The sequence below is a fragment of the Truncatella angustata genome, assembly GCF_020726525.1.
Source record: "Truncatella angustata strain MPI-SDFR-AT-0073 chromosome Unknown BKA67scaffold_1, whole genome shotgun sequence".
Classification (NCBI taxonomy): domain Eukaryota; kingdom Fungi; phylum Ascomycota; class Sordariomycetes; order Amphisphaeriales; family Sporocadaceae; genus Truncatella; species Truncatella angustata.
The window spans coordinates 5,263,972-5,288,334 of record NW_025763381.1 but is presented as its reverse complement, the minus strand read 5'-3'; the positions used below and the strand labels follow the sequence as shown (position 1 = coordinate 5,288,334).

Sequence of the window (24,363 nt, the reverse complement as noted above, 5' to 3'; positions counted from 1 at the left end):
GTATCATCAATCTGCGTCCTTATTTCTTGCCACGTATGTACAGTTTCGTGGCACTCGCTATACGTTGTCGTCACCGTTGTCTCTCCAAATATGGGTATCTCCTAAACTAAAAGAACTTGAATTTGACTCACTTCGAGGAGGGCCAGGAAGACCAGCCCCGTTTTCGCCAGATGGTACCGAAGGGGTGGTATCTCCACTTTCTTCTTGATTGTCTGGATCGTCACTGTATGGGACCTGCATTGACTCTGTTACCGAAAGCGGCGGGGGTGGATCCTTATATATCCATGGCTGCTCAAGTGGAGCCACGAGGTTTGGGTTGACGAATAGCATCCCTTTCTCCTTGTCTTCGTCAACTGTGCTCATACGGCGCGTCAGACGCATCTGACTAGGCTGCTGTGCCTGATCCCGACCGGGGTTGCCTTCTGCACTGGGATCGACGTCCCGTTTGATGCTTCGCAGTGAGATGAAGAGAGTGAGAGGCGTATATCGTTGGCTGAAGTAGTAGGCAAACCATACAGTCAATATAAGAAGCGGAGCCACCAGGGCCGCGCCATAAAGAGCACCTTGTAACAACAGGATGCCGCCCATTACCACCTCGAAAATACACAACCCAAATATGAGCCGGTAGGAGATGATACGCCAAGCGCCACCAGTAGCATGCTGAGGCTGGTCCATGGAATAAAGGAGCTGATACTTATGGGCATAGTAGCCAAGCGTAAAATAGCAAAGACCGAGGAGCAGAACTAGTTGGCAATTCGGAAGAACGCTGTAGACAAGACACAAGATAAAGACGAGCAGAGACGTAGGCAAGTAGAAGCCATAGTTGAAGAGCGTGGGCTGGACGATTTCTGCGAAGTCTCGAGGTGTCTTGGCTCCCCACCTGTAGATTGGATAGAGCGAAACACTACCAAACTGCAGGAGCCTGAACGGAAACAAACCGATTCCCTGAAGCATAATGAAGTTGAGGTAGAAATTGCTCAGTCTCGTAATCGACCGTGCCAGGGTAACGGCAATGTATTGCGTGTCGTTGAACGATTCGCGCAGTACTGGCCAGATTTGAGATGTGGAGCCACCCACAGTAAACACCAGGAAAACATTGAAAAAGGTAAAGAAGAAGTTCTTAGATACCACGGAGAGCTCAACGTCGCCCTGTGATACCATACCCTGTTGATTGGCGAGATAATCGTAGAGATACGGCACCAGAACATTTAACAATGACACGACGCCTACAGGCAATGCAGTTTGTACGAGTGCCTTTGTGATCTCGTGTCGCAACAGAAATTCCTCCAGACTCGGAGACAGCTTCCTGATGGTGCAAACACTGACAAACCCAGCCACGGAAGCGACTGGAATAATCCATATGATGGAGAGCACTGTAATGAAAATCGTAACAGTCCATGCTTGCAACCTGCGCCTCCACATTGGAGCGTAGGTGTTCTTCCAGACCACGTCGGATGGCGCTGGCGCCGGCTTTGACAGAAATTGTCCGGGTCGAGGATCGATGACTGCTTGAATGGCCATCTGGCAAGCTGCGATGGAATCCATGGTGACAAAAGCAGTGGCTGCTGGGGTGTATTGTTTTCTTCTTGCCGCATGTACCTTCTCATCCAAACGATGCAGCTGTTCCTCGTAATAGTCGATTGCATCGGTCTGGCGACTCCGAAACTTGAAGAAGCCAAACCTAATGCGAGTCGTGGGTCGCGGTCGTCCTGGGGCCAGATTGCGAAGGCTATCTCCAGCCAAGAGAGAGTTGTTTTCATGCGCTTCGTGCTCATCGCTGTAAGTGCCCAGGCCAGAGTCCTCGCCGTTGTACCGCGAACGTGCCACGCCAATAGTTGGCTTTTTGTTCATATACACACTCCAGGCCTCTTCCAGTTTCCGCAAGACAGCATTCCTTTCGGCCATCAGACCATCGACTTCGGCCCAGTCGCGGCACAGTGTAACGGATTTGACTCTTCCAATCTCCAAATTCTCGACGAACTCTTTAATCTTGGCTTCAGACCTCAGATCTTTCGGGATACCTGTCAATCTGAACGTCCGGTCCGTAATCGTAGACTGGGTGCCCAAGTAGTCCTGGCGGACCTTGATGATCTTGTATGTCTCCTTATTCAGGTAGTACATGGTGAGAAGTGCGAAGAACCAGGTAAAAGCTAGGTATGACCAGAGGTATGGTTTATTCATGTGCAGCCAGCCATCATCGTTGTGATGGTCGGCGTGTTTTAGGTCGTACACGTCGAGGGGGTATGCCCGCGAAAGCGGCTTCGGGTAAAAGTCACGGTATGGAAACAAGTCGTGTTTATGCCCATTCGAACCGCCTTTGGACGGGGCAGGTGGTTCGACGAAGGCGTTGTTGATCGGCCAGAGTACAGTCGCAGCGAAAAAGAACATGATGACGAATAACCGCATGGCCATCTTGAAGAAGCTGAGAAAGACGTAGGCGTCCAAGCCAGCCGAGGCCAAGACCTGCGCTTCGGTCACTCTGTACAAGGCCGGTATCCATCCCAGGAAGCTGTCCGGTAGCGTCGGCAGATTTACCTGGGGGTCGCTGTGTCGCTTTCGGGCGGCGTACAGAGTGGGCCATCGCGGGCGGAGGAACTGTGCATCAAGAAGTCATGAGTACTACCGCTCGTACCGAAAGGGCGATGGGGGCACACGGAAGACGTACACAAAAGAGCACGAAAGCGCTGAGGCCAAGCGAGAAGGAGATGACCAGCTGGACATAGATGTCCTTCTCGCCGGGGCGGACGGCTTCATTCCCATCGCACTCGGTTTCGTTTCTTGCCCAAGCATCCATGATGAGTTCACAATCCTGGGGGCCGGCGACCGAGTACAAATGATCGAAATGCAAGTCGTGTCGTGGGCTGCGGCGGTCGTGCTATCGGGTTAGGTGGTCAAGCTTCATTCATGGTGCTGTATCCTTGAGACGCCCAGTGAGTCTAGTTGTAGCGTCATGGCTAACAATGATGTAATTCCGCATAAGAGCATACAGGCCCATCTCGCCTTCCCCTGGCAACCTTCTGGAGTGCCAGAAGAGCTCCGTGCATGCAGCAGAACAGCAGCAAGCGGCGCTGGGGCGCTAGCACGGTTGGCTCGCATCCGCATTAATCTAAGGGTTAGTCTGAGGTTAGTCTAGGACCGCATCGTCTTCCTTACGGTATGCATTAACTTAGGAGAAGCAGGACCTCTCTTAGTTGCATAAGTATGACACAATGCGGATATTAGCCTACATTGCGAAGGCACAGGCACCATTATACGTACTTGCTAGCATAGACCCCAACACCCTGTATTACTTGTGGTTTTGCAACCGCAATAGTACAATCGTCACATTATACTCGTATGTAGTACGAACAAGCTCCAGCCGAACAGGCCCTTTAATGCTCAGGGTGGGGAACATGGTAACGCATTACAAGCTGCTTTATCTGAAGGATTAGAAGACATTATACAAATGCTACTAAGCAACGCCGCTGACGTTAATGCCTAGGGCGGAAGATACGGTAACGCATTATAGGCAGCTTTGTATAAAGGACAGGTCGAGGTGGTCAAACTACTCCTCGAGAGGGGCGCTGACGTTAAGATCGTGGATACTAAAGGATATACTCCTCTACTTAGTGCTTTAGCTGGTCGCATGCGCCACGAGCTCTGGATCAATCTGTTGTGGAAACACGAAGCTCAACGACGGAGGAAAGCGCCACCGCCCGTGAAATGCGAGCGGCGATCGGAAAGCCTGCTGCTTGACGGAAGATATTGACGGCCGGAGATTACGGCACACCTCCTAATGGGCGTCTTTCCCTGGCGTCTAAGTGAAGAGCAACCCTGGGGATGAGTCTGGAAATTGTTGTTGGACAAGTTGGATTGACTTCTGTCTCTTCTCTCGTCGGCCGTGAACAGCACGCTCCAATATACTGTTAGCGAACCCGATGGGCCATATTGCTTGACTGCCGCACTTCTTCGCTGGACATGGTCGGTTTCCCTCAATTCATTCAATCATGTCATCAGTCGTCGGATTTTCTCTGCCTCGGTGGATCCCATAGGCAGATGAGTAAATTTTAGTGCAAAGTCTGCACTGTTCTACAAGATTGGACAATAGTCCCACCCGCTCCGGAGTTGATTATAGCCTGCGGGTCCGATTAGCGCCACGAACACGTACTCACTCGAGACAAGAAATCGAGGCGAGGCTTACCATTGCTGTATTCATCGATGATATGCTCATTCGAGGTTTGACAGTTTGAAGCTTTTGTATGGCACTGATTTGACGAATGCGATTTGGCGCCCAAGGTGATGTTCTGCTTTCCTTGGTCAGGTCTTTACATTTATCCCAGAACAACCCACATTCGAACTTTTTGATTAAGGGTCCCTTCGATTGCCACGAATACTTTGGTATGACGCATAAAGCGAGATGTTGATGGAAAGTCATCGAGTTTCGCAACCTGGGGATTGACTTTGATTTTGTAGACTCCCACTTGATTGGCGTAAATCGGGTTTCAAGCATGTATATCCAATCGTTAATGACTCAAATTTTTTTATTTTTTTGTATAGGTAGAGTCACAACTAGTATGGCGTACTGTTCCTCGGGATCTCTGCATCGAGGTTTGCTTTTTTCTTTTTGGCGACAGGGCGCCGGACGCTCGTGTATAGTCTATATTGGGCCTCCGCCGTTAGTATATGCTTTAGAACATCGTCCTTTGATCGCCAAGAAATGAAACGGAGGGGAGGAAGCCTATACTGCCATGGGAGAACAAGTAGAGTGGAATAAGGCTGCATGAAACATTCAACGAAGTTCACTAGCCCCCAAAGCAAGACCACACAATATTCCGCTGACCATCTCCCTTAATAAGTAACATGTCGTAACCGGATCGATGTTGTGTAGTTTTCAGTATACCTTGCGAATAATGGATGGTCATAAAGAACAGCATAATCATGAGTGGCAAAGAGTGACAAATTTACTTGCCCATAAATTTAGCCACACCTGATCTTGCTGTGTCTTATAGCAATTTTGAGAGTGTGATGCCACAAGAACTAACCTAGTGAACTAGGAACTGGTTCATTCCGGATGACGTGTATCGTTGTGCTGTAATGCATGTATATACCAATGAGCTCAAGCATATGTGTTCAGACCGAAAGTCCTTCGCATTACATTACAGGGTACAGATGTCTTTGTGCACCTTCGCCAGCCAGATCTGATAAGCAGTGTGACCAATAAGCTTATAAGTCGATACACCGCAGCCTTAGAGGGGAGTAGTACTCGAATGCGTTGTTGTCCTCGGTTCATGCATGTTGCTTTTCATTTACGTGCGGAGAGGTATGCAAAGTTCGTCCAATCAAAGGGATCACGATTGATAGTGTGTCTTCGAAGGCGCGCTCCCAGGTCATCACGAGAAAGACGCATACCCGGTATCCGCCCGCACTAAGCCTGTAACCTTTCGTTGGAGACATTCGGCAGCATGGAGTACATGGGTAACGAACAAGCTTATACATGTGAATATCTGACGGTGTCTTTGTGTAATGATTATACTATCGGGTTGATTAGCGTCTAGGTAATACAACAGTGCTGGGGACTATACTAGCAAGTATGCTATGCGAGATGGAAGACTATATAGGTACTGAGCAAAGATGATTCACAAGTGTAGTCGTTAAAGCTTGAGCCTCACCTATGGATTGGCCGGATCGGAAACGGCCAAGTTCGTGCCTAAACGAACTAGCCCCGGGTGTTCCCACTATCCACGTTAAAATTTTCCACTTCCCTCTCAATCATGAGATTGAGAAAAAGAAATCACATACAACACCGGGGATTCCCCAGTGGTCACCCACCTGAGTACTAATCCAGCGCTTCCCAGTTTATCTAGGGCAGAGCGGACGGGATGCCGAGTTTTCTAGGAGCTATGGTCGTATGTGGCAGTTTGTGTCCATGTTATTCATCATATATTTATGAAAAAAGCTAACAGTAGAACTATGTACGATAACAAATATACATAAGTCATATTTTACGACTTGGCAAAAATTAATAAAAGGCGATTTTTTACTACTTATAAAATAAAATCGAAATCAAGCTATAGCGGCCAAAGCTCAGAGCTAGTAAGAGCTCAACCACGTAATAAGGCAAAACTACACAACTACGTATCCTCACGTGGTTCACGATGAAATCCTTTTATTCTTTTAGCGTTCGTATCTTCACACTGAATAGAATAGATAGTAAGCCATGTCTTCGTGCTCTGACAACCGTGACAAAGGCTATATAAAGTTATACGTTAATCTTCTTCATAATACAACGAAAGGAGGAATCTCTTTACCCCTTACCGAGCAATACAAAAATGGACAAATCTTATACCTCATCGCAACCTAAAACAGACCTCAAAACCCAGGACAAGCTAATGTCTATTAATAATAAGCTGGTTGAGGCTTCCAAAAGAAAAACACCGGGGACGTGGCGGCGGGCAATGCCTCCAAGCGCGAACTTCTTTTACTATGTAGGTTGGAGTCGGAATACGAATTAACGGGGCAGTGATTCAGTGTTAACGCCGCTGAGCTATTAGTATGGCAGGACGAGGCAGAAAAAATATCCACAATGCAAAAGTACTAGATCACTATTTCCATTGCTGATGCAAAAACACTAAGGAGATACCAAGCATGGAGGCAATACAACGCCGCGCTACAAATGAGACAAATCAAACCAAGAGTCAAACCAATATCACATCGAACCGCTACCAATGTTTGGAAACATTCCGATTTCATGGAGATGGAAGGACTGAGACTTGGAGGGTGATGATCTGGGAGTAAACATGTGAGTACGAGCTTGTGGCCTGATGAAAATAAAGGCATGACTGTAAAAAAAACATAATAAAATAATGCCGGAATCCAACTTTGGTCTGCTTGAAGGTCGGCCTATCGATGTTGCCACATCAATTTGTATTGATGCAAATGACGACTTACCTGGGAGACAACATCAAGCTTGAGTTATGCACTCCATCTGTACGACTTTCCACTGCTACTAGCACTGCCGATGCTACTGGTGCTGACTTCGCTCGGTCTTCGACAAGAGCCAGAGCTGGGAATGGATATAGGTGGCTGAGTACCTTCTTCCATGTAGTGTTTCCTCTGATGTTCGTCGGTGTGGCCATCGTAACTTCGACTCTCGGGAAACGGGAACTCGACCAAGCGACCGCCGACGATCCAGCTGTGTCGAACGGAATGCCCTTCACCTTTACAGATGTAGACCCCAGGGTTGATGGTACGTTTTGTAGAATAGGCCGTAACGGAGGAAGGAGTAGGTGGCGGCAGGGTACCAGTGCGGTGTGAGACATCAGACGGACTCATAGCGCAAAGGAAGCGCGAGTTCCAACTCGAAGTAATACTTTCTGTACTGCGTTTATTATCGCGGTAGGTTGAAGTACCATGAGAAGAGCCTGGGACGGCTAAAGGTGCAAGACGGAATGCCTCTCTTTTAGGTCTGCTTGTTTTTGGGATGCTGTGAGCAGTGGAAGACGCAAAACCATAGGAAAGAGGCATGATGTTATAGTCGAAGACTACTGCTCAAGGGATGCACGAAACAGTTTCTGTGAATAATAGTGTCCCTAACTAGCTTCTTGGAATGCAATGCCGAATCGATGACTTATTCACGAAGCGTGTAACGCTTGGACAGCGGGTGTCGATCTACACTTAAGCACAAAGTGCCGAAGTTTCCTACACCGTTTGTAATATGCGCCTGAAATATCCATACTCGAGCATGGACACTGAAATTCTTTGAGCGCAACAAGCGACCAACTGACTACTATTCTCACTCCAATGGCCCACCCTAGAACTAGCATCTGCCCGTCACGCAACGGAAGATAGGTTCTTTCAATGCAGCTGTGGTGAAGCATGGGGTCGACAGAACTCAGTCACCGTGTACGACAAGGTCGTTTGACTGGAATCGGTGCATGTGCAAGCACAAAGCACTCGCTTGACCAGCACAAAAGCACTGGTATCATCCTCGAGCCGTCATCCACCGAGATCATCCACATCGGTCATGCTGGTTCAAATCTCTAATGCAGGTGTCCGAAGAAAGCATAATATGGTGTCAGGGTGAGAGGCGCAAGAGGAAGGTCGGCGATAGAGCAGGTTGCTGGGAAGGAGGCCTCACGCTATGTATGAATCAGGAAATAAAGATCAACGTCGTCTTCTGCTGCATGCTGCAAGCGCCATCGTCACTGTGGGGGGAGCGAAAGTAGCTGGAGGGGGGTTTTCAAGAGCCATGCAGACTACTGTGGGCTGCTCCGTAGTCATTGTAAATTGACCAACAGCAGGTTTCGTTGGAGTCGAGGATTGCCGCAAACGGCAACCCGGGATTCGACCGGGGCAGTTCCTCATTGACTCGCGCATACCGAGCCGAATCGCGGAGCTCTTGATTGGCTCCTCAATGGATACTGAGCAGAGCCTCCACCTCGAGTTCCGAATAAAGCTTACTTAGTAGCTTCAGGGCAGGAACAGATGCGTGAAATGAAACAAGACAGTATAGACGATTGTGGGAAATCATACTCCTTATCACTATTCAAGTGTCCGAAAACGTCGTGGGTGGGGATGTCAGAGGGTCATGCTAGCATGAGGCATTTCCCCAGGACTTCCACCGCCTGTTATGAAATGACTTCGTTTCCATTTAGTCAAAGAGCGATTTCAATCCCAGCAAGTAACGATTTGCTTGTATTCTTCATCTGACAAGCTCTCCAAATGTGCAATGAGGCATTTCTTGGCGCTGATCCAGGATACAGCTGTATCACTACAACCCAGTTCTCCTCAAAGGATACTCTGGAGCAGCCAGAGCAAGTACTTCCAAGTATCGAAAACATTACGTTACCAAGAACTGGCTTTATCCGCTACACTGTGTGACCTGCACGGTTCTCAGAAGAATGTAATGCCAGGCTCGGGTATCTTGGGTATCTGCAGAAGTCGACAGACCTCCCAGAAAAGCGCGAGAGGGGTTGGAGGCCTGACAGGAGAAGCAAGATGTCGCATGAGCACAAATGGAAATCGTAAAAATGTGTCTATAATTTTTTGGCCCTGCGTGATCTTGTTAGGCATTCATTTCTCTCCAACCCAAGTATGACATCGATTTTCTTTAAGTACACCGCAAGTTCAAGTCAGAACATAGAAACATTTGACAACTTGCCATAAATCATATTGTATCAATCAAACCCTGCGGGCGAGGCGAACCGCTATTCCTTGGTTCAGCAACTACGAGAATGCTAGTCACCATCTGCGTTTCGTTGATAATTTACGAAGTGGTTGTCAACGGTCAACTCAAACGACTGTACAAACAATGGAAATCGTTCGAGCAATCAATCTCGCACAACACAACCCACGTCTCTGAACGTGACATGAGAGATACTTCGCATCCCCCGTTGCAAAGAGAACAATCATCGCAGGAATTGTGGAACGCTCACTGGACACACTGAAAATCGATTCAAAATAGCGATCGAACATGGAGTCTTATGGCTTGCTGAAATGGGGTGATATGTTGTACTCAGGAGGCAATCCTATACACATATTCTCGTATATAGTATCTTACAAGATTCAACGAGATGACTTGTGGACCATCATCCTAGATAATGATATGCTACCCGGGTTTACATTTAATTTAAGGATGAGAGAATTACATGTCCAATCGGAATTGTATTTAATCATTGCTTTGGTTATGGCAATCAACTGAAGCAATAACATGCTGTACGTGTTTTCGTCAAATGAAATGATCTTGCAATCGCTTTCTTCAGAAATCAACTGTCATTCAAACTCATGATTCAAGTACCACTTTACTGTACCTGTTTGCGAATATATATGCAAGTCTACGATCAGCTCAATCCTGCTGCCGGCCGGGATGTCTGGCATATGTTATCGTAAGGGTCAAGGGTCACTACATACCTCCCGGTAGCCCTGTCGGCTGCCAGTGGAAACCCAACTTCAGCAGGTAATATATTGAAGTAGCACGTAATGTTTGTCGAGAGCATTCCCATCTGTTGTCACGTCCTGTACAGAGCAATGTGCAGGGTTCTTTCCGAACTGTAAGTCGAAGGCGGGGTTGGTAAAAATCATGTCATCTGAAAGCATCCGTTGGCGGCACCGATGGCCAAACTAGACCGTGCGGGTTTGGGTAATCAGACCAATAGAGGCTCTGGTGAGGATTTGGGCTCCTGGGCCTGATTGAGTCCGTTATGGCTGTCTATTGGGAGGAATATGAGAATGAAGACATTGTCTTTAGGATCTAAATAAGTCAAGTATATATAAGTCTTGCAAATAGTCTTGTTCTTTCTGGGAATGATGTGATTGACCTATCATTAATCTCAATGCAATGAGATTTGCGCATGATACATCTTGACGTTCATCGTTGGGTTTGAGATAGCACTGCCCGCTGAAGAGTAGAAGAGGTTGACAGCGGGGAGGTTCAAAGACATGATCCATTGAGCGCAGGTCAACTCATCTCGAGTGCACTCATTTAGTGAGAAATAGCGATACTTTCGCTTGAGCACTATGGCCTCGAACCGGTCTAGCAACAATCCTGAAGATGAGACTGAAAATTCGTTGATCCGAACCATATCACTGCCCCTCCACCGCCTTGTACATGTCAGCCTTTGCCAAATTGCATAAGCAATACTGCTACCAGTCTCCTGGTATGTACACAGCGCTCCGTCATCCTTGACAGCCCATGTAATGATATATAATGGGGCATCTACAGCTTGTTTTGCCTACTTCGTGGTGAAGGCCCCCCATATCTAGTGTCCCTGCCAGAAACGGGACATATGCATACGACGGATTACTGGAAACGTAAACAAAGTTGCGTGTCTTTAACGGCAGCTACACTACCTTTTGGGTTCAAGCAAACTGCTCTCTAGAATGGAATTCGTATGTTACTTCAGGCATTGAGGTGACTATGAATTAATGTAAGTTTTGCATCAAGTGAAAATTCAGAAGTGACTAACAAGTTAGTGGGCACTGGGCATTAAACCCCGTCAGTGATATGCGCCCGTGTGGTCTTGAAGACCTGACCTGTTGCAAAAAGTTAAACCAATAAGGCAAATCTGGAGACGTTGCAAATTGCCATAGAGTTTGTGGGCCGTCAACTTCGACCATGATTATAATATATGCAAGAGATCAGGTGGATGATTGCACTCCACCTTCGAACACTGATACCCGCAGTGTAGCTGAAGGATCATGTTGTAAAATTGCGAGATAGCTTAAGCCATGTTCTCTTGACTACAGCATCGATGTGACGGCGTCCACCTGCCAGGGTCTGTTCAAATTCATAAAGCTCTGTCCCTTGCATGGGCGGATGCGGCTCTCTTTACAGCCCTGGGTAGGTTAGCTGTATTATAATATAATTTCAAATGACGATTCTGACTAGGTTTACGTATAATTTTTCTACCGTTACATTCGCGCTAGGTACGGTTGGGAGACCCCTTTTCGCCGTGGTTCATTTATGATATGATCAAGTATCGAATAGATCTTGAAGAAATTATCTATAACTTTCTATATAACAATTTGCGTAAGACGCTAAACTGATAGCTTCCGCCTTTGTTCCAATGTTTGAGTATATTACCATAGATTCATTTCGATCATTGTCCAGCTAATACAAATCTATGACCAGTCGTGAGAGCATCGCAAGGATAGATTGCGTGAGCTTAGCAGTATAAATTACGTGTCGAGAAACATGCCCGATATAGTGTCACAGATTAGTTTGAAAGAAAGAAATAAAAAATAGTACCAAATGGACAGTTTGAACCCCCCACATAGAGCTTAAAAGTCCCTTCCGGCACTGCGTGATCCTAGTTCCTCGCTGCACGATCAGCAAGTGTGCCACAGAATATTCAACGAGTCTAAACCAAATGGATACACCTACAAGCATATGCAAGACAAAATTTATAAATATAATTAGAACAAGAAAACTTCCGATCGTTTCCTGAGGAAGTCATTCCTGATGTTCTTTCATGGCGCTTGAAGACCCGCAGTTTCGCGTGGATATCATTTGGAAAAACAGACTGCTAGCTATAACAGATAAGACCTTGTCAAACATGTCGAAAAAAAATTACATCAAGAATTTATGTAACGCCAACCCTATGCTGCCTCTGACTCGTGCAATTTTCGTATTGCTTAGCTACTTTAAGCTGGGAATTCATGCCGGCCCGGGGGTGGTGAACCAGGGTGACTGTGGTCTCCCACCAACTCCACTGGCGCGGGCTGCACTTCCTTCTGTGGTTCACTAAAAATCATGTCAGCACTTGATGCCGTCGAGATGTTTATATGATTCTTACGTTTTCGCGCCATGAGCATCTGACCAGGGACTGGCAAAACCAGGGCTTGGGTAGCCTGCATAGGAGTTATGCGGGCTGCCGGTTTGCGACCATTGTGCAGGGGATGTGCTCCTGTATGCTTCCGAGTGTTGCCCGTACGGAGAGTCCCTATAGGTAGGCGGAGGAGGGCTTGTTGGAGGTTGATGCCCGTAGTTGGCCTCGACCATTGCCGGTGCTGTTGGATTCCCCACCGTGCTTTTGCGGTATCCCTTCTCGATGCCTCCCTTGCGGCCACAGAACCAGATGAGAGCAATGGCAATTATCAAGACCGCCGCGGCTCCAATTGCGATTCCGGCGATCGCGCCACCGGAAAGATGCGTACCTCCAGATCCAGACTCATTTGAGCCTGTGGACGTTGAGCTAGATCCAGTCGATGTGGAAGTGGGACTGGAACCTGCCGAGGTGGACGGTGTATACTCGGCGGGGAACTCTTCTCCGGGGGAAAGTTGGAACTTCACATCCGCCAGGGCCGCCTTTTGCGCATCCAGTGTCATGGTATCGTTTGGGTTAATAACTCCAACCATGTGAGCATTGATACAGCTTCCTGGTGCCGAGCTTCACCTCTGTCAGCTTCGATATACCCGAGAAGATATCTTCATACTCACCAGTAAAAGAAATATGGTTCGGTATCGTTGATTGGCAGTAGCCATTCTGGTCGCTCAGCATCAATAGTAGACACCTTCGGGCCACTGAAGAAAGTGTCGCCATTTTCAATTACATAGTCGTAAGGAACTATTGTGCCTCACGTTAATACCCTGACTCAAGAACGAGGTGGTTGAACTTCCACGAAGAGGAAATTGGGTCACGCACTGCACGGGTCTAAATAATGTGCCCTAACCACGGAATGATTTGTTGGCCAGAACACGAATTCTACACGCGAGGTTATTCTTCTATTCCTTCTTTGCAGTTTCTTTTATCACTTACTGACAGTATCGCCCGGGAGTGCAGTTACCGTATCTGGGCTGTAGTCGTGGTTTCGGCCGACAGACACGGTGTACGTCGTAGGCGCATGTGTAGTTGAAGAACTCGACCCGGTCGCTACCGAAGTAATTGACGATTGGCCGTTTGTTGTCTCGGCCGTAGTGGTCTGGCCTAAAGATAAAGGTAGGCTGGCCGTGATGGCCGCCACAAGAAATGTTGACTTCATGATGGCGATACTTGTTACAATGGCGTCACAATCAATTGTTCACCATCCTCAATTACGAGGCATCAAAAGGACGGAAAGAAGCAAAGACAGCCAGACGGAACCATTTTCTGCGGCCAGCGGGATATCATGTTTGCTCAATGTGGCGTGCGCGTTGGAGGGAGGTCTGGCCTGCATGTACATGGACTTTCTGGATGGGGGCTATGCGTGTTGAACCCAGATGCTGCTAGATCAGCAGCAAGTACCCAAGCCTTGCTTGCTTAGCACCTAACCGAAGAGTTCGGATTGGGTAACTGCCTCGATGACCACGAATGAGCTTCGGGGAATCATATGCAAAGGGTAGATCATTGATTACCATCTCCCATGGGATCCTGGCCGTTCTCCAAGGTGCGGCTGAGGCCCGGTCCAGTGGTATCATTCGATAAAGTCTCGACGGACCAGTACCCGTAAAACTGAAAGAATTCTCAAGTTTGGGGACTGGGGTGTCGCGGGCACTTTGTTGGAACTAAATCGCTGTCCCCGGACCGACTACTAATAATAGCTCTAGGTCCCATGCGGGAGTTTGCTGGTTTCTTGGTTATCCATCAAGAGGTTTGCCGTTCAAGGGCAGAACCCTGGATAGCAGTTCAAATGCGACACTGGGAAATCAAGAGGCTGCTGCCCAGGGTGTGACCATTTGGAGATGATGCTCGCCAGCAACTTGCTCAAAATTGTCAAGGCCCATTCTGCGGTCAAAGGCCGAGGCGCATCCAGAGGTCACTACAATTCCTGTGGCGGAATAGTACCACAGTATTAGCCCATGAAATTTAGCGGGGTTAAGGATTATACGCGAGCTGACATGTGGGGATTGCTGACAGTTTGGCCGGCCGCTCGTGGATGAAGCTGCTCCTCGGCAACTGCGTCCGCCAGTATTGCTACCTCGAATCTAAAACAAACAGACTCATTCTATTCCGATACTGTGACAGTCTGAACTCTGTTTTCCGCCACGATGGCCGACTGCATTGGTTGTGGAGAAACCGCCGTTCAGAACCTTAACTCTATGTCGAAAATCCATATGCAAGCCTGGAAACGCTAAAAAGAAACCATGGATACCTAACCTGCTAACGTAGTACCCTGTACATACTAGCACACGCTACCAGCCCAGTTGACCCCGACAGTCAGCACTAGAAATAGCGCATAACCTAAGGTTAGACGAAGAGGTAATCTTTTGGTGTGTCAGGAAGGCTACCAGGCAAGGCAGGCTACCCATGGAGAGAGAATGTAGAGTTGGTTGGACGGACCAAAACAATTGCTCTATTACAACGAAATCTATATGTGTAAGCATCAAATCCGAAGACCCCGAAATAGAAGCGCCATGAATCAACCTTATAATCAAGACAAGCCCTACCAAAGGTACGCACTCAGCCGCGGGTTACACGCAGTACTAATCGTATGAACATCCACTCAATCAGCACATCGGCCTGAACACCCCGACCAGTGTTTTCCCTTCAGTAAATGAAGGAATCCTCCGCACCATTGAATGCGATAAGATTCGGACTTCCCTTAGCATCTTTCACTAGTCCACCAGTAGCCAGCTTCAGTATCCGCTTCTTGACCTCCGTAGGTCCAGCAAGTCCCTCTCGAGATATGAGATAAGTCGCAAGACCAGCAATATGTGGCGCAGCTGCGATGAGTAAGCGACACATACGATCGTTTAGGGGAACCTACCGTAAAGAGTAGCAAATAATAATAGAATTGTACTCACCCATGCTCGTGCCACTCTCGATCTTGTAATCAATATCGTTGTCGAGCCAAGCACTATGGACATCGACTCCAGGAGCAAATATCGCTACGCTGCCGCCATAGTTTGAGAATGGAGCCCGGGTATCTGTGCGGTCAATAGCAGCCACGGTGATTGCGCCTGGTGATCGCGCCGGTGAGTACTTGGAAGCATCGGCATTGTCGTTGGATGCTGCGACCACCATGGTCATCCCGGCTGCATTCGCCTTCGACACCACGTCCTCCATTGGTTGGAATGCCGGTCCGCCGATTGACATGTTGACCACGGAGCGAGTAATAGATCTGCGTGCTTGTGCATCACCGACAGCTGTTCGATTTGGGACAGTTAGAAAAGTCTTTTCAAGTCCGCAAACAGCTGAAGGGTATGTAACATACCCCAGTCTACAGCGGACATGACGTTGGACCATGTTCCTGCCGCGTTCTTGTCCAGACATTTGACTGCGATCGGCACCGTCGTGTTATCGACACCCACTGAGTTGCCAGCCGCGGTGGCGCAAGTATGGGTGCCATGGCCATTCTCATCTGAATCCTGTTGATGCGGTCAACGACCCATTATTTGTTGGTGTTGACCTTGCAACATTCCATAGCTCATGGCATCGATAAACGTACAGGTGACTTATCAACGAAATTCTTGCCCCAAATCGCACGCCCGCCAAATTCATTATGGGAGATTCGGACCCCGGTGTCGAGGCAATAGAGGTATGTACGCATGGGTTTCTCAGTGATGTAATCAGGACTGCTTGCATTTCGGTGTGAAGCCCGACCCAGGCCCCAGGGTTTGTTGACAACTTCACCTTCTCTCTGCTGTAACGCCATACTGCTGGGAAGGCCGCGCTGGGCATAGACATAGCCATCTTGATAGACGGAATCGACCTGATCATTACAACGCGTCAGCGATAAGGTTTAAAATGGCTCGATTGTCTGCAGCGTCAAAATCATAGTATACCAGAGGGTTGTTCCGGATGGACTCGAGTGTCTTGTCGTCGCATTCAATGTGAAACCCATTGTATGGCACATTGTTGAAGGTATTGGTGACTCCGAGATACCCACCAGCAGCAAGACTTTTTAAGCTGTTGGCATTGATGGACTTGTAGAAGGTCTTTATCTTGGAAGCGCTCAGTTGGGGCTTCAACGCCACTATGTAGCTATTGGGAACACCATCGGCATGGTCGCGAGTGTGGAGCGGCGCCGTGGCGGCAGTCGACGACATGATGGCTGCCACGCATAGTGACAAGTATTTCATGCCGGAGATCAATTCGAAAGAAGGGGAAATCTCGATTTAATAGAGATCTCTAAGCAATAAGCTTAAAAGTCGCCAGTCTGGAGGTTCACAAGTGAAAGGAGGCTGATCGTAACGAGATGGTATATGTGACTGTATTTTGTTTGACAGTTAGTGATTGATCGATAAGCCTACTTCGCGGATATATGGGATTATATGCAAATCCTGGCGTAGCACCACGCCCTATTGGGGATCTAGGATACTTACTGTGAGCTTGATTCAACATACCCAGGCAGACCGCTGTTTGCCCGTAGCACATGTCGACGCTCCTCGTCTCCGAATCACTTTCCAAGACACAATTAGGCCACCATAAATAAGTTCAAAATTTTGCTAGCTGATAAAAGAGAACTAATCCTATTGAGGTGATCCGGCCATCTGAGTTCATGTTGTACGGTAGCTGCCCCAGCCGGACGGACCGATAAACACAAGAAGACCTTCCTTTGCCACATAATACCTTGTCTCATCGGAATATATTGTTGGAAAGGGAATAACGCCGATTGTAGGGTGATAAACTTCACATAGATGTTCCTTTGCAGGTAGTCTAGATTGAACCAGGGTTTTGATTGTGCAGCATGTTTTGGTACACTGAATCACCACTCATGACAAAAATTAAATTTGGGAGGCCTTGTCAGTATTTACATGCTGCAATGGATATGTATGGTTGCTATGTCTCCATTATCTGTGCGAACTCCTTGGGAAGCTCTCTGGGTAACGAGATTGTTTCTCATCGGGATATATTGACCCTACCCGAACCAAATGAATAGTAGAAGGCCTCCAAGCAGCTTTTAAACGAATGGACCGGACAGCAATTGAGACGGTGGAATCATGGTTCGTACCGAAAAGGTTTCGATGGGCGGTCTGTGGCGTTGGTATTTCGATAGCATTTGGAAGTAGTGGCAGCTAATAATCAAGTCAAGGTGATTTATTAGCGGAGCCTGGTGAACAACGAAATTGAGATCGATCACTGTAATTAAGGATCACCCTTCAAAATTCATGTTCAATTAATTTTGCAGTTCCAATTAGGCACGCCTGTTTCCTGTGCTCGAATACGAACGCCCATGGTCTCCGGGGAGCTGTTCGCTGGGATTATTGACTGCTTCTAGAACGATCCCGCAGCCTAAGTACGACATATCCGTCAGGTTACGTAAGTATCACCGGATTATTGACCCCTGAAACACCCGAGCATGGAAAATGGTCACACGAAACCCCATGAGGCTGAGATATCGAGATCTGGTCGCACCCAGACAGCTGAGCCAACGAGTTGGGCCGCGTGCAGCACTGATCAGATCAAGTTAATTATACCTGACCAGATGTGTGTAGCCAAAATGGTAATCTAATCCTCAGACAAACTAAGCACTACGAAACAGTTCGTACCCTTGGCTTGAGAATCATGGCATCCTGGTACAAGCGAATCATGGTGTCAAAAGAACATGTCAAATGAACTTAATATGACTAGTCAAGTGTATTTTCAAGGAAACCCATAGCATGCTACTAGTGCTTGAGCTATAAACAGTCCCAATGCAACGTCAATATGAAGAAGATATTTAGTGGTCCAGGATGTAAGTCACACTCTAGACGAGTTCGACTTCTGGGCAGAACAGCCCCAGAGCACAATCCTGCTGGTTTGCTCACGGTCCTTGGACAGTGATCTTCGCACTGCCACTCGACTGGTAGCCCTCAGTTGCCACGATCTGGTAGTCGTGAGTACCGAGAGACAAGCCATACTGCTTCCAGGCGTTGAAGTGGTTCTGGACGGTGACGGTTCCGCCGACACGCTTGCTGGTGCGGACACTCCAGAATTGCTGGAAAGTGGCGGTTCCGATAATACTGGGCTGATTGACGCGGGTAGTCTGGTAGATGTCGTAGGTGCCACCGTCACTGGTGACCGAGCCCTTCTTCTGGGCGGCCGAGCCGGGGTTGTACGTGCCGTACGCCTCGACGATGTAGTACTCGATTAATGGGTTCTTCGTCCAGCCGTAAACGGAAAGGTACTGTGGCGGCGCAGGTCAGTCCGAGTACACTGAAGAAGTCCCCAACATGCAGAGAACTGTGTTATATGCCTCCAAACTGGCTCAAGCACATACGAGAATGCAGAGGATGCAAGCTGAGAAGCAAAACTACTTACGCTGTTCACATTGGCGCCACTCCAAGTGCCGTTGTAGGTAATGACTCGAGCAGAGCCTGGGTTCCAACCCTTGCCAGCCACAAAGTTGTTGACATTGGACCAGCTGACGTCGTAGGAACCAGCTGCACCATTGTTGTAGGTGACACTACCTCCTCCGTCGGTCCAGAACGAGTAGAAAAAGCCATTGCTTGTGCCGGTACCAGCTGGTGTTCTCTCTACGATCTTCTCGTGAAGACCGTCGAGAGGCTCGAGCTCGGCAAAGGGGGCCGCTAGAGCACCGACGATTGCTGTGCAAGCAACGAAGAAAGAGGAAGCAGAAACCATGATGTCGATATGTTGGCTATTGAGCTGTGTTGTCGTGGCAGTAGGCTTGATGATGCTCTGGAAGAGAGAAGACGCTGTGGTTATATACCTCTTTATATACCCATGCCACCTCTAGATGTTGCCTCCTTGTTGTCTGGATGCCATCGTGACTTCATTCCATGACCGTAGGGCACTACTGTAGAAGGCGTACCTGGTTCCAGAGCCGGAGTGCATATTCAGTGGCGCACTTGCATGCGAGGCTTGTGGAGAATATAGTGTTTTGTGGGGTAATACGTGCCAAGATTGGAAAAGCCGGCGATCTATAATGACGGGACGGCAGTCCATACGATTAACCGGCGGGTAAATAGATCTTGGCCGACCTTTTGGGGCCAGCCGCAAGCCCGCTACCTCCGAAGAGGGTATCATGAGTAGCCTCAACGACGACAACGACATGAGAAAGGAACGAGCTACTGCATTCCGGCTAATTGAGACGGGGATAACCGCTGGCTTGCGAATATTATCACGACAAGACATCATCCTCGGTGCGAGCATAGCTTTTGCCCCCTTTTGACGATGGTCACATGATGGGCTGTCCTCCCTAGTCTAGATGGCGCCGGTCAAGCGGAGTTTGCGTCTTCTCAAGGTGAGATAGGTTTCATCATTGGAATGAATGGCCCCTTGAAACACGGCAGAAACGACATTTGCTTTTTTTTTCTCGCGTAAGAAGTCATGAAGACCGTCCCAACCAAGTAGCATCGAATGTGTCTTACTACCCAAATTCCAGTTATATGGCGATAGCTCGAGGTAGTGGACAAAACTTCTGAGATAATTAATCATCAGCCAGGCATTGTTCCACGCGGGGAGTAATGCTGTGAGCCAGTGCCAGTATATGCTTGGTTGAAACGAAGCAATGGACCGATGCTGGCATGGCCATGATCTTGACGTGACACTGGGCCACGAACTGCTATGTATCCAATGATTGGACCATGTGGTTCAAAGTGCAGTCATAGTCTACGGACGTTTTGACATCGTAAGCTGGGGATGGACGGGAGAGATAAAAGTGGCCGACGGTCGTCGATAGAAATGAGGAAGGGAAGAAGAAATCTTGACAAGGAATTGAGTGTTTGGGCCCTGGGCGGTGTTTAATCAAGGCAGTCCAAGTCGTCGCACACTACGACATAATGTCACAATAGCCAATGATTGATTGGCAGTTTTATCAGATGCCTGCACGGCACGATATCTTACCCAGGCGATGCTGCCAATAGCTGAGGGAGGCCCAATCAGCACTTTGAGATACCCGAGACGAGGGCGCCGCGTGAGGGGGTGCAATTATCAAATTAGCGTCGTGGTCTGGTCTTGGTACCACTTTTTTCCTATTAACGCGTCGTCAGTGGAAGTGGACAGACAGACAGACAGACGCGTCGCGTGTCGGTTCTATCCATGTCTGAGTCCGTACCTTGAATTAAATACCTTGAATTAAATACCTTGAATTAAATACCTTGAATTGAATACCCGGCGTCAACCTTGGTTGACTGGCATCTCCAAAAAGTTGTGACGAAATGAGATAGCAACAGGAGATATCAGAACCCAACGAACCTCGAACTCGCGCCCTGCGCATGTTGCCCAGCAATCATGGCTGGTCCGCCAAAGGAGAAGAAGCAGCAGTCATTGACGAGCTTCTTCACACCGAAGAGTAGTGTGAATGGTCTCAATGCGCATCTTCAAAAGACCCTAAGTCAATCATCCCCAGCAAGAGGCAGTGGCAAGGACAAAGACCGTGACTCTCCTGAAAGCTCCAGGAAGCGTCCTCTGGAGGAAGATATCCACAATGGGAACGAGACGCCCCCGAAACGCACCAAGAGCGCTCATGTCGACGAGGACAGTAGCACCTTCTTTTCTAAGCAACCCCCCTTGAAATCTCCGACAGCAGAGACAACCACTCAAGCAAGCGACCGAACAAAGCGCTATGTCTACAACGCATCGACTCAGCCTGGGACTGCCGCAACACCCGACGTTGAAGTCGACGACGATGATGCTGCTGAAAAGCGTAGGAAGGCGAACCTACACCAAAAGTTCGTCAAGAAGCTGGGCCGGCCCGACAGCATGGCTCAGCTCAGACGACGAAACTTTCACATCGATGACGAGACGCCAGCGCCAGATGGCGAAGACGCCGATGAAGCTGAAGAAGACGAACCTCCGCCACCCCCCAAGGGCAAGAAGAAGGGCACCAAGACGGGAAAGCTGACACCAATGGAGATTCAGTTTCTGGATATCAAGAGGAAGAACCTGGACACATTGCTGGTCATGGAAGTGGGCTACAAGTTCAGATTCTTCGGCGAGGATGCCAGGGTAGCCGCAAAGGAGCTGAGCATAGTCTGCATACCCGGCAAGTTTCGCTACGATGAACACCCCTCCGAAGCACACCTCGATCGCTTCGCCTCCGCTAGCATACCTGTCCACAGATTACCAGTACACGTGAAGCGTCTCGTCGCTGCTGGCCACAAGGTCGGCGTCGTCAGACAACTGGAGACTGCTGCGCTCAAGAAGGCCGGCGACAACCGGAATGCGCCCTTTGTCAGAAAGCTTACCAATGTCTACACAAAGGGGACATATGTCGATGAGATCGGTGAGCTGGAGCAACAAGGCGACTCAGGCGCTCCCTCGGGAGGCTATCTGCTGTGCATCACCGAGTCGAAAGCCAAAGGCTGGGGCACGGATGAGAAGGTTGATGTTGGTGTACTCGCAGTACAACCAGCCACCGGCGACATCATATATGACCATTTCGAGGACGGCTTCATGAGAAATGAGATCGAGACAAGGCTACTCCACATTTCACCGTGCGAGTTTCTTATAGTAGGCGAGCTGACCAAGACAACCGACAAGCTGGTCCAGCATCTGGCTGGGAGCAGCACCAACGTGTTCGGCGATAGGAGTAGAGTGGAGAGGATACCCAAGTCCAAAACAATTGCGGCAGAAGCGTACTCGCATGTGACGCAGTTCTATGCTGGAAAGCTGAAGGAAAACGCCGAGGGAAATGATCAAGCAGCTGCCTTGCTGAATAAGGTTCTGAAGCTCCCCGAACCTGTCACGATATGTCTGTCCTCTATGATCAACCACTTGAAGGACTATGGGCTTGAGCACATCTTTGATCTCACAAAGTATTTCACGTCGTTTAGCGCTCGTTCGCATATGCTTATCAACGGCACCACCCTAGAGAGCCTTGAGATTTATCGAAACCAAACCGACCACGCTGAAAGGGGCAGTCTTTTCTGGGCACTCGACAGAACACAGACTCGCTTCGGGCAACGGTTGCTTCGAAAGTGGATAGGGCGCCCGCTTCTCGACCAGAGCCGTCTAGAGGAGCGCGTTGCTGCAGTTGAAGAGCTTCTCGAAAATAGCTCGACGCCCAAGGTTGACCAGCTCGGACTCCTACTCACAAACACGAAGACGGATCTCGAACGAAGCCTCATCAGGATATACTACGGCAAATGCACGCGGCCCGAGCTCTTGGCTGTCCTGCAGACACTGCAGAAGATCTCGACCGAGTTCTCCCGTATGAAAACCCCAGCAGACACCGGCTTCAAATCGCCTCCGATCAGTGACGCTATCATCTCCTTGCCAGAAATTTTACCTTTGGTGTTATCTTACCTCGAGCGAATCAACGCTGATGCCGCGCGGAAAGACGACAAGTACGCATTTTTCCGTGAAAATGAGGAAACCGACGCCATTACCGGCCACAAACTGGGCATCGCCTCGGTTGAGCAGGATCTCGACGAGCATCGCAAAGTCGCCGCGCAAAAGCTGAACAAAAAATCGCCAGTGACCTATGTCACCGTGGCCGGCATCGAGTACTTGATCGAGGTCTCAAACACGGATCTGAAACATGTCCCGGCATCGTGGGCAAAGATCTCTGGCACCAAGAAACTGAGCCGGTTCCATACGCCCGAAGTGGTTCAGCTTATAACTGAACGTGACCAGCACAAAGAGTCACTTGCTGCCGCCTGCGACTCTGCTTTCACCGAGCTCCTCTCATCCATTGCGTCAAACTATCAGCCCCTACGCGACGCCGTATCGTCGCTCGCGACCCTCGATTGTCTCTTGTCCATGTCCAAGGTTGCTGCGCTGCCCGGCTACACTAAACCGGCCTTCCTGCCGCCGGACTCGGCACCCACGGTCGGCATAACAGCCGGTCGTCATCCGATCGCCGAACGCACGCTCATGGCCTCCTACATCCCCTTCACGACCACCCTCTCGTCAGGCGGGTCCTCCTCCCTGGTATCATCGCAGGCCCAGCTGATAACGGGGCCCAACATGGGCGGCAAATCGTCCTATGTGCGCGCCGTGGCCTTGCTCGTCCTCCTGGCCCAGATCGGCTCCTTCGTCCCGGCTGAGGCAATGTCCCTCACGCCCTGCGACGGCATCTACACGCGCATGGGGGCTTCCGACAACATCTTCAGCCACGAGTCGACGTTCATGGTCGAGGTGAACGAGACAGCACAGATCCTGCGTTCTGCAACGCCGCGAAGCCTGGTCATCCTGGACGAGCTGGGCCGCGGGACGAGTACGCATGACGGGGCTGCCATTGCGCAGGCGGTGCTGCAGCACGTTGTGGAAGATGTTGGCTGTCTGACACTCTTCATTACGCACTACCAGAGCTTGAGCCGTGTCGCTGACGGCATCGAAGGCGGTAAAGTGCGAAACGTGCATATGAGATTCACGGCTACCAAACGAGGCGAAATTGCCGGGGATGATAATGAATGGGGTGGCGACGAGGAAATCACCTTTTTGTACGAAGTTGGAGAGGGGGTTGCGCATCGGTCTTATGGCCTGAACGTTGCTAGGTTGGCACGTATACCGTGGAAGGTACTTGATGTTGCTGCAAAGAAGTCTAGGGAGCTGGAGGAAGAGATCAGTATCCGTCGGCTAAACAGTGCAGCAAGATTGCTGACAGATGTGATGCAAACCGGAACTGAACAACTTGACCACCTCATTTCTAGCATTGAAGAGTTATAAATCACGATTAGATAGACCGCTTCAGGCCCAAGGATAGACAACGCAGTAAATATCAAAAGGACCCTAGGAAGTTTATGAATGCTATGTAGAGCTAAGCGCCATTGTGCCGGAAAAGGCGCGCACAAAAACCGTGACCCAATGCTCGAAATACACCATTACTATCTGTGAACCCCCAATGATATGGATTCTTCACTTATGCTCCCCCCCCCCCCCCCCCCCCCCCCCCCGGAAAAGATCGTAAATATGACCTTGGTAGTTTTAGAGCGTGGGCTTCCTTCACCATACGCTAGCATCGAAACTAGGTGACCATGAGTTCCACCTTCACGATTCGCTGTAAACGCTGTAAACGCTGTAAACGCTCTACCTCATGTCGTATGTGTTTGTTTGCATGGAACGCCCCTTCAGATTG

At 49.1% G+C, this 24,363-nt stretch overlaps 7 protein-coding genes across 7 annotated transcripts; 1 reads left to right on the top strand and 6 right to left on the bottom strand.

The window, feature by feature from the left end:
- Positions 1–19: 19 nt before the first annotated feature.
- BKA67DRAFT_641587 (uncharacterized protein) lies at positions 20–3,220 on the bottom strand (the record flags this gene model as incomplete). The annotated part of the gene is made up of 4 exons (XM_046105781.1): positions 3,177–3,220; positions 2,666–3,123; positions 132–2,595; positions 20–57 (listed from the first exon to the last, which is right to left on the bottom strand). The coding sequence occupies exons 2-4, from the start codon at positions 2,792–2,794 to the stop codon at positions 20–22; spliced, it is 2,631 nt and encodes an 876-aa protein (XP_045964637.1). The 5' UTR covers positions 2,795–3,123; positions 3,177–3,220.
- A 1-nt stretch (position 3,221) lies between these two features.
- Positions 3,222–4,773, bottom strand: BKA67DRAFT_548242 (uncharacterized protein). The gene has a single exon (XM_046101505.1). The coding sequence runs from the start codon at positions 4,487–4,489 to the stop codon at positions 4,148–4,150; it is 342 nt and encodes a 113-aa protein (XP_045964636.1). The 5' UTR covers positions 4,490–4,773; the 3' UTR covers positions 3,222–4,147.
- A 2,178-nt stretch (positions 4,774–6,951) lies between these two features.
- On the bottom strand, positions 6,952–7,503 carry BKA67DRAFT_641586 (uncharacterized protein; the record flags this gene model as incomplete). The annotated part of the gene is made up of 1 exon (XM_046105780.1): positions 6,952–7,503. One exon carries the CDS (start codon positions 7,501–7,503, stop codon positions 6,952–6,954), a length of 552 nt encoding a protein of 183 aa, XP_045964635.1.
- Positions 7,504–11,790: 4,287 nt separating this feature from the next.
- Positions 11,791–13,882, bottom strand: BKA67DRAFT_53644 (uncharacterized protein). Its single transcript, XM_046100152.1, has 7 exons — positions 13,811–13,882; positions 13,236–13,748; positions 13,122–13,181; positions 12,917–13,043; positions 12,273–12,866; positions 11,861–12,220; positions 11,791–11,797 (listed from the first exon to the last, which is right to left on the bottom strand). The coding sequence occupies exons 2-6, from the start codon at positions 13,456–13,458 to the stop codon at positions 12,121–12,123; spliced, it is 1,104 nt and encodes a 367-aa protein (XP_045964634.1). The 5' UTR covers positions 13,459–13,748; positions 13,811–13,882; the 3' UTR covers positions 11,791–11,797; positions 11,861–12,120.
- Positions 13,883–14,538: 656 nt separating this feature from the next.
- BKA67DRAFT_667383 (subtilisin-like protease 11) lies at positions 14,539–16,444 on the bottom strand (the record flags this gene model as incomplete). The annotated part of the gene is made up of 5 exons (XM_046108615.1): positions 14,539–15,118; positions 15,200–15,541; positions 15,610–15,763; positions 15,844–16,107; positions 16,181–16,444. The coding sequence occupies 5 exons, from the start codon at positions 16,442–16,444 to the stop codon at positions 14,943–14,945; spliced, it is 1,200 nt and encodes a 399-aa protein (XP_045964633.1). The 3' UTR covers positions 14,539–14,942.
- A 1,697-nt stretch (positions 16,445–18,141) lies between these two features.
- BKA67DRAFT_508653 (putative endo-1,4-beta-xylanase A) lies at positions 18,142–18,962 on the bottom strand (the record flags this gene model as incomplete). The annotated part of the gene is made up of 2 exons (XM_046097173.1): positions 18,142–18,504; positions 18,639–18,962. The coding sequence occupies 2 exons, from the start codon at positions 18,960–18,962 to the stop codon at positions 18,142–18,144; spliced, it is 687 nt and encodes a 228-aa protein (XP_045964632.1).
- Positions 18,963–20,423: 1,461 nt separating this feature from the next.
- On the top strand, positions 20,424–24,013 carry BKA67DRAFT_548229 (muts domain V-domain-containing protein). Its single transcript, XM_046101504.1, has one exon. The coding sequence runs from the start codon at positions 20,574–20,576 to the stop codon at positions 23,952–23,954; it is 3,381 nt and encodes a 1,126-aa protein (XP_045964631.1). The 5' UTR covers positions 20,424–20,573; the 3' UTR covers positions 23,955–24,013.
- The last annotated feature ends 350 nt before the right edge of the window (positions 24,014–24,363 follow it).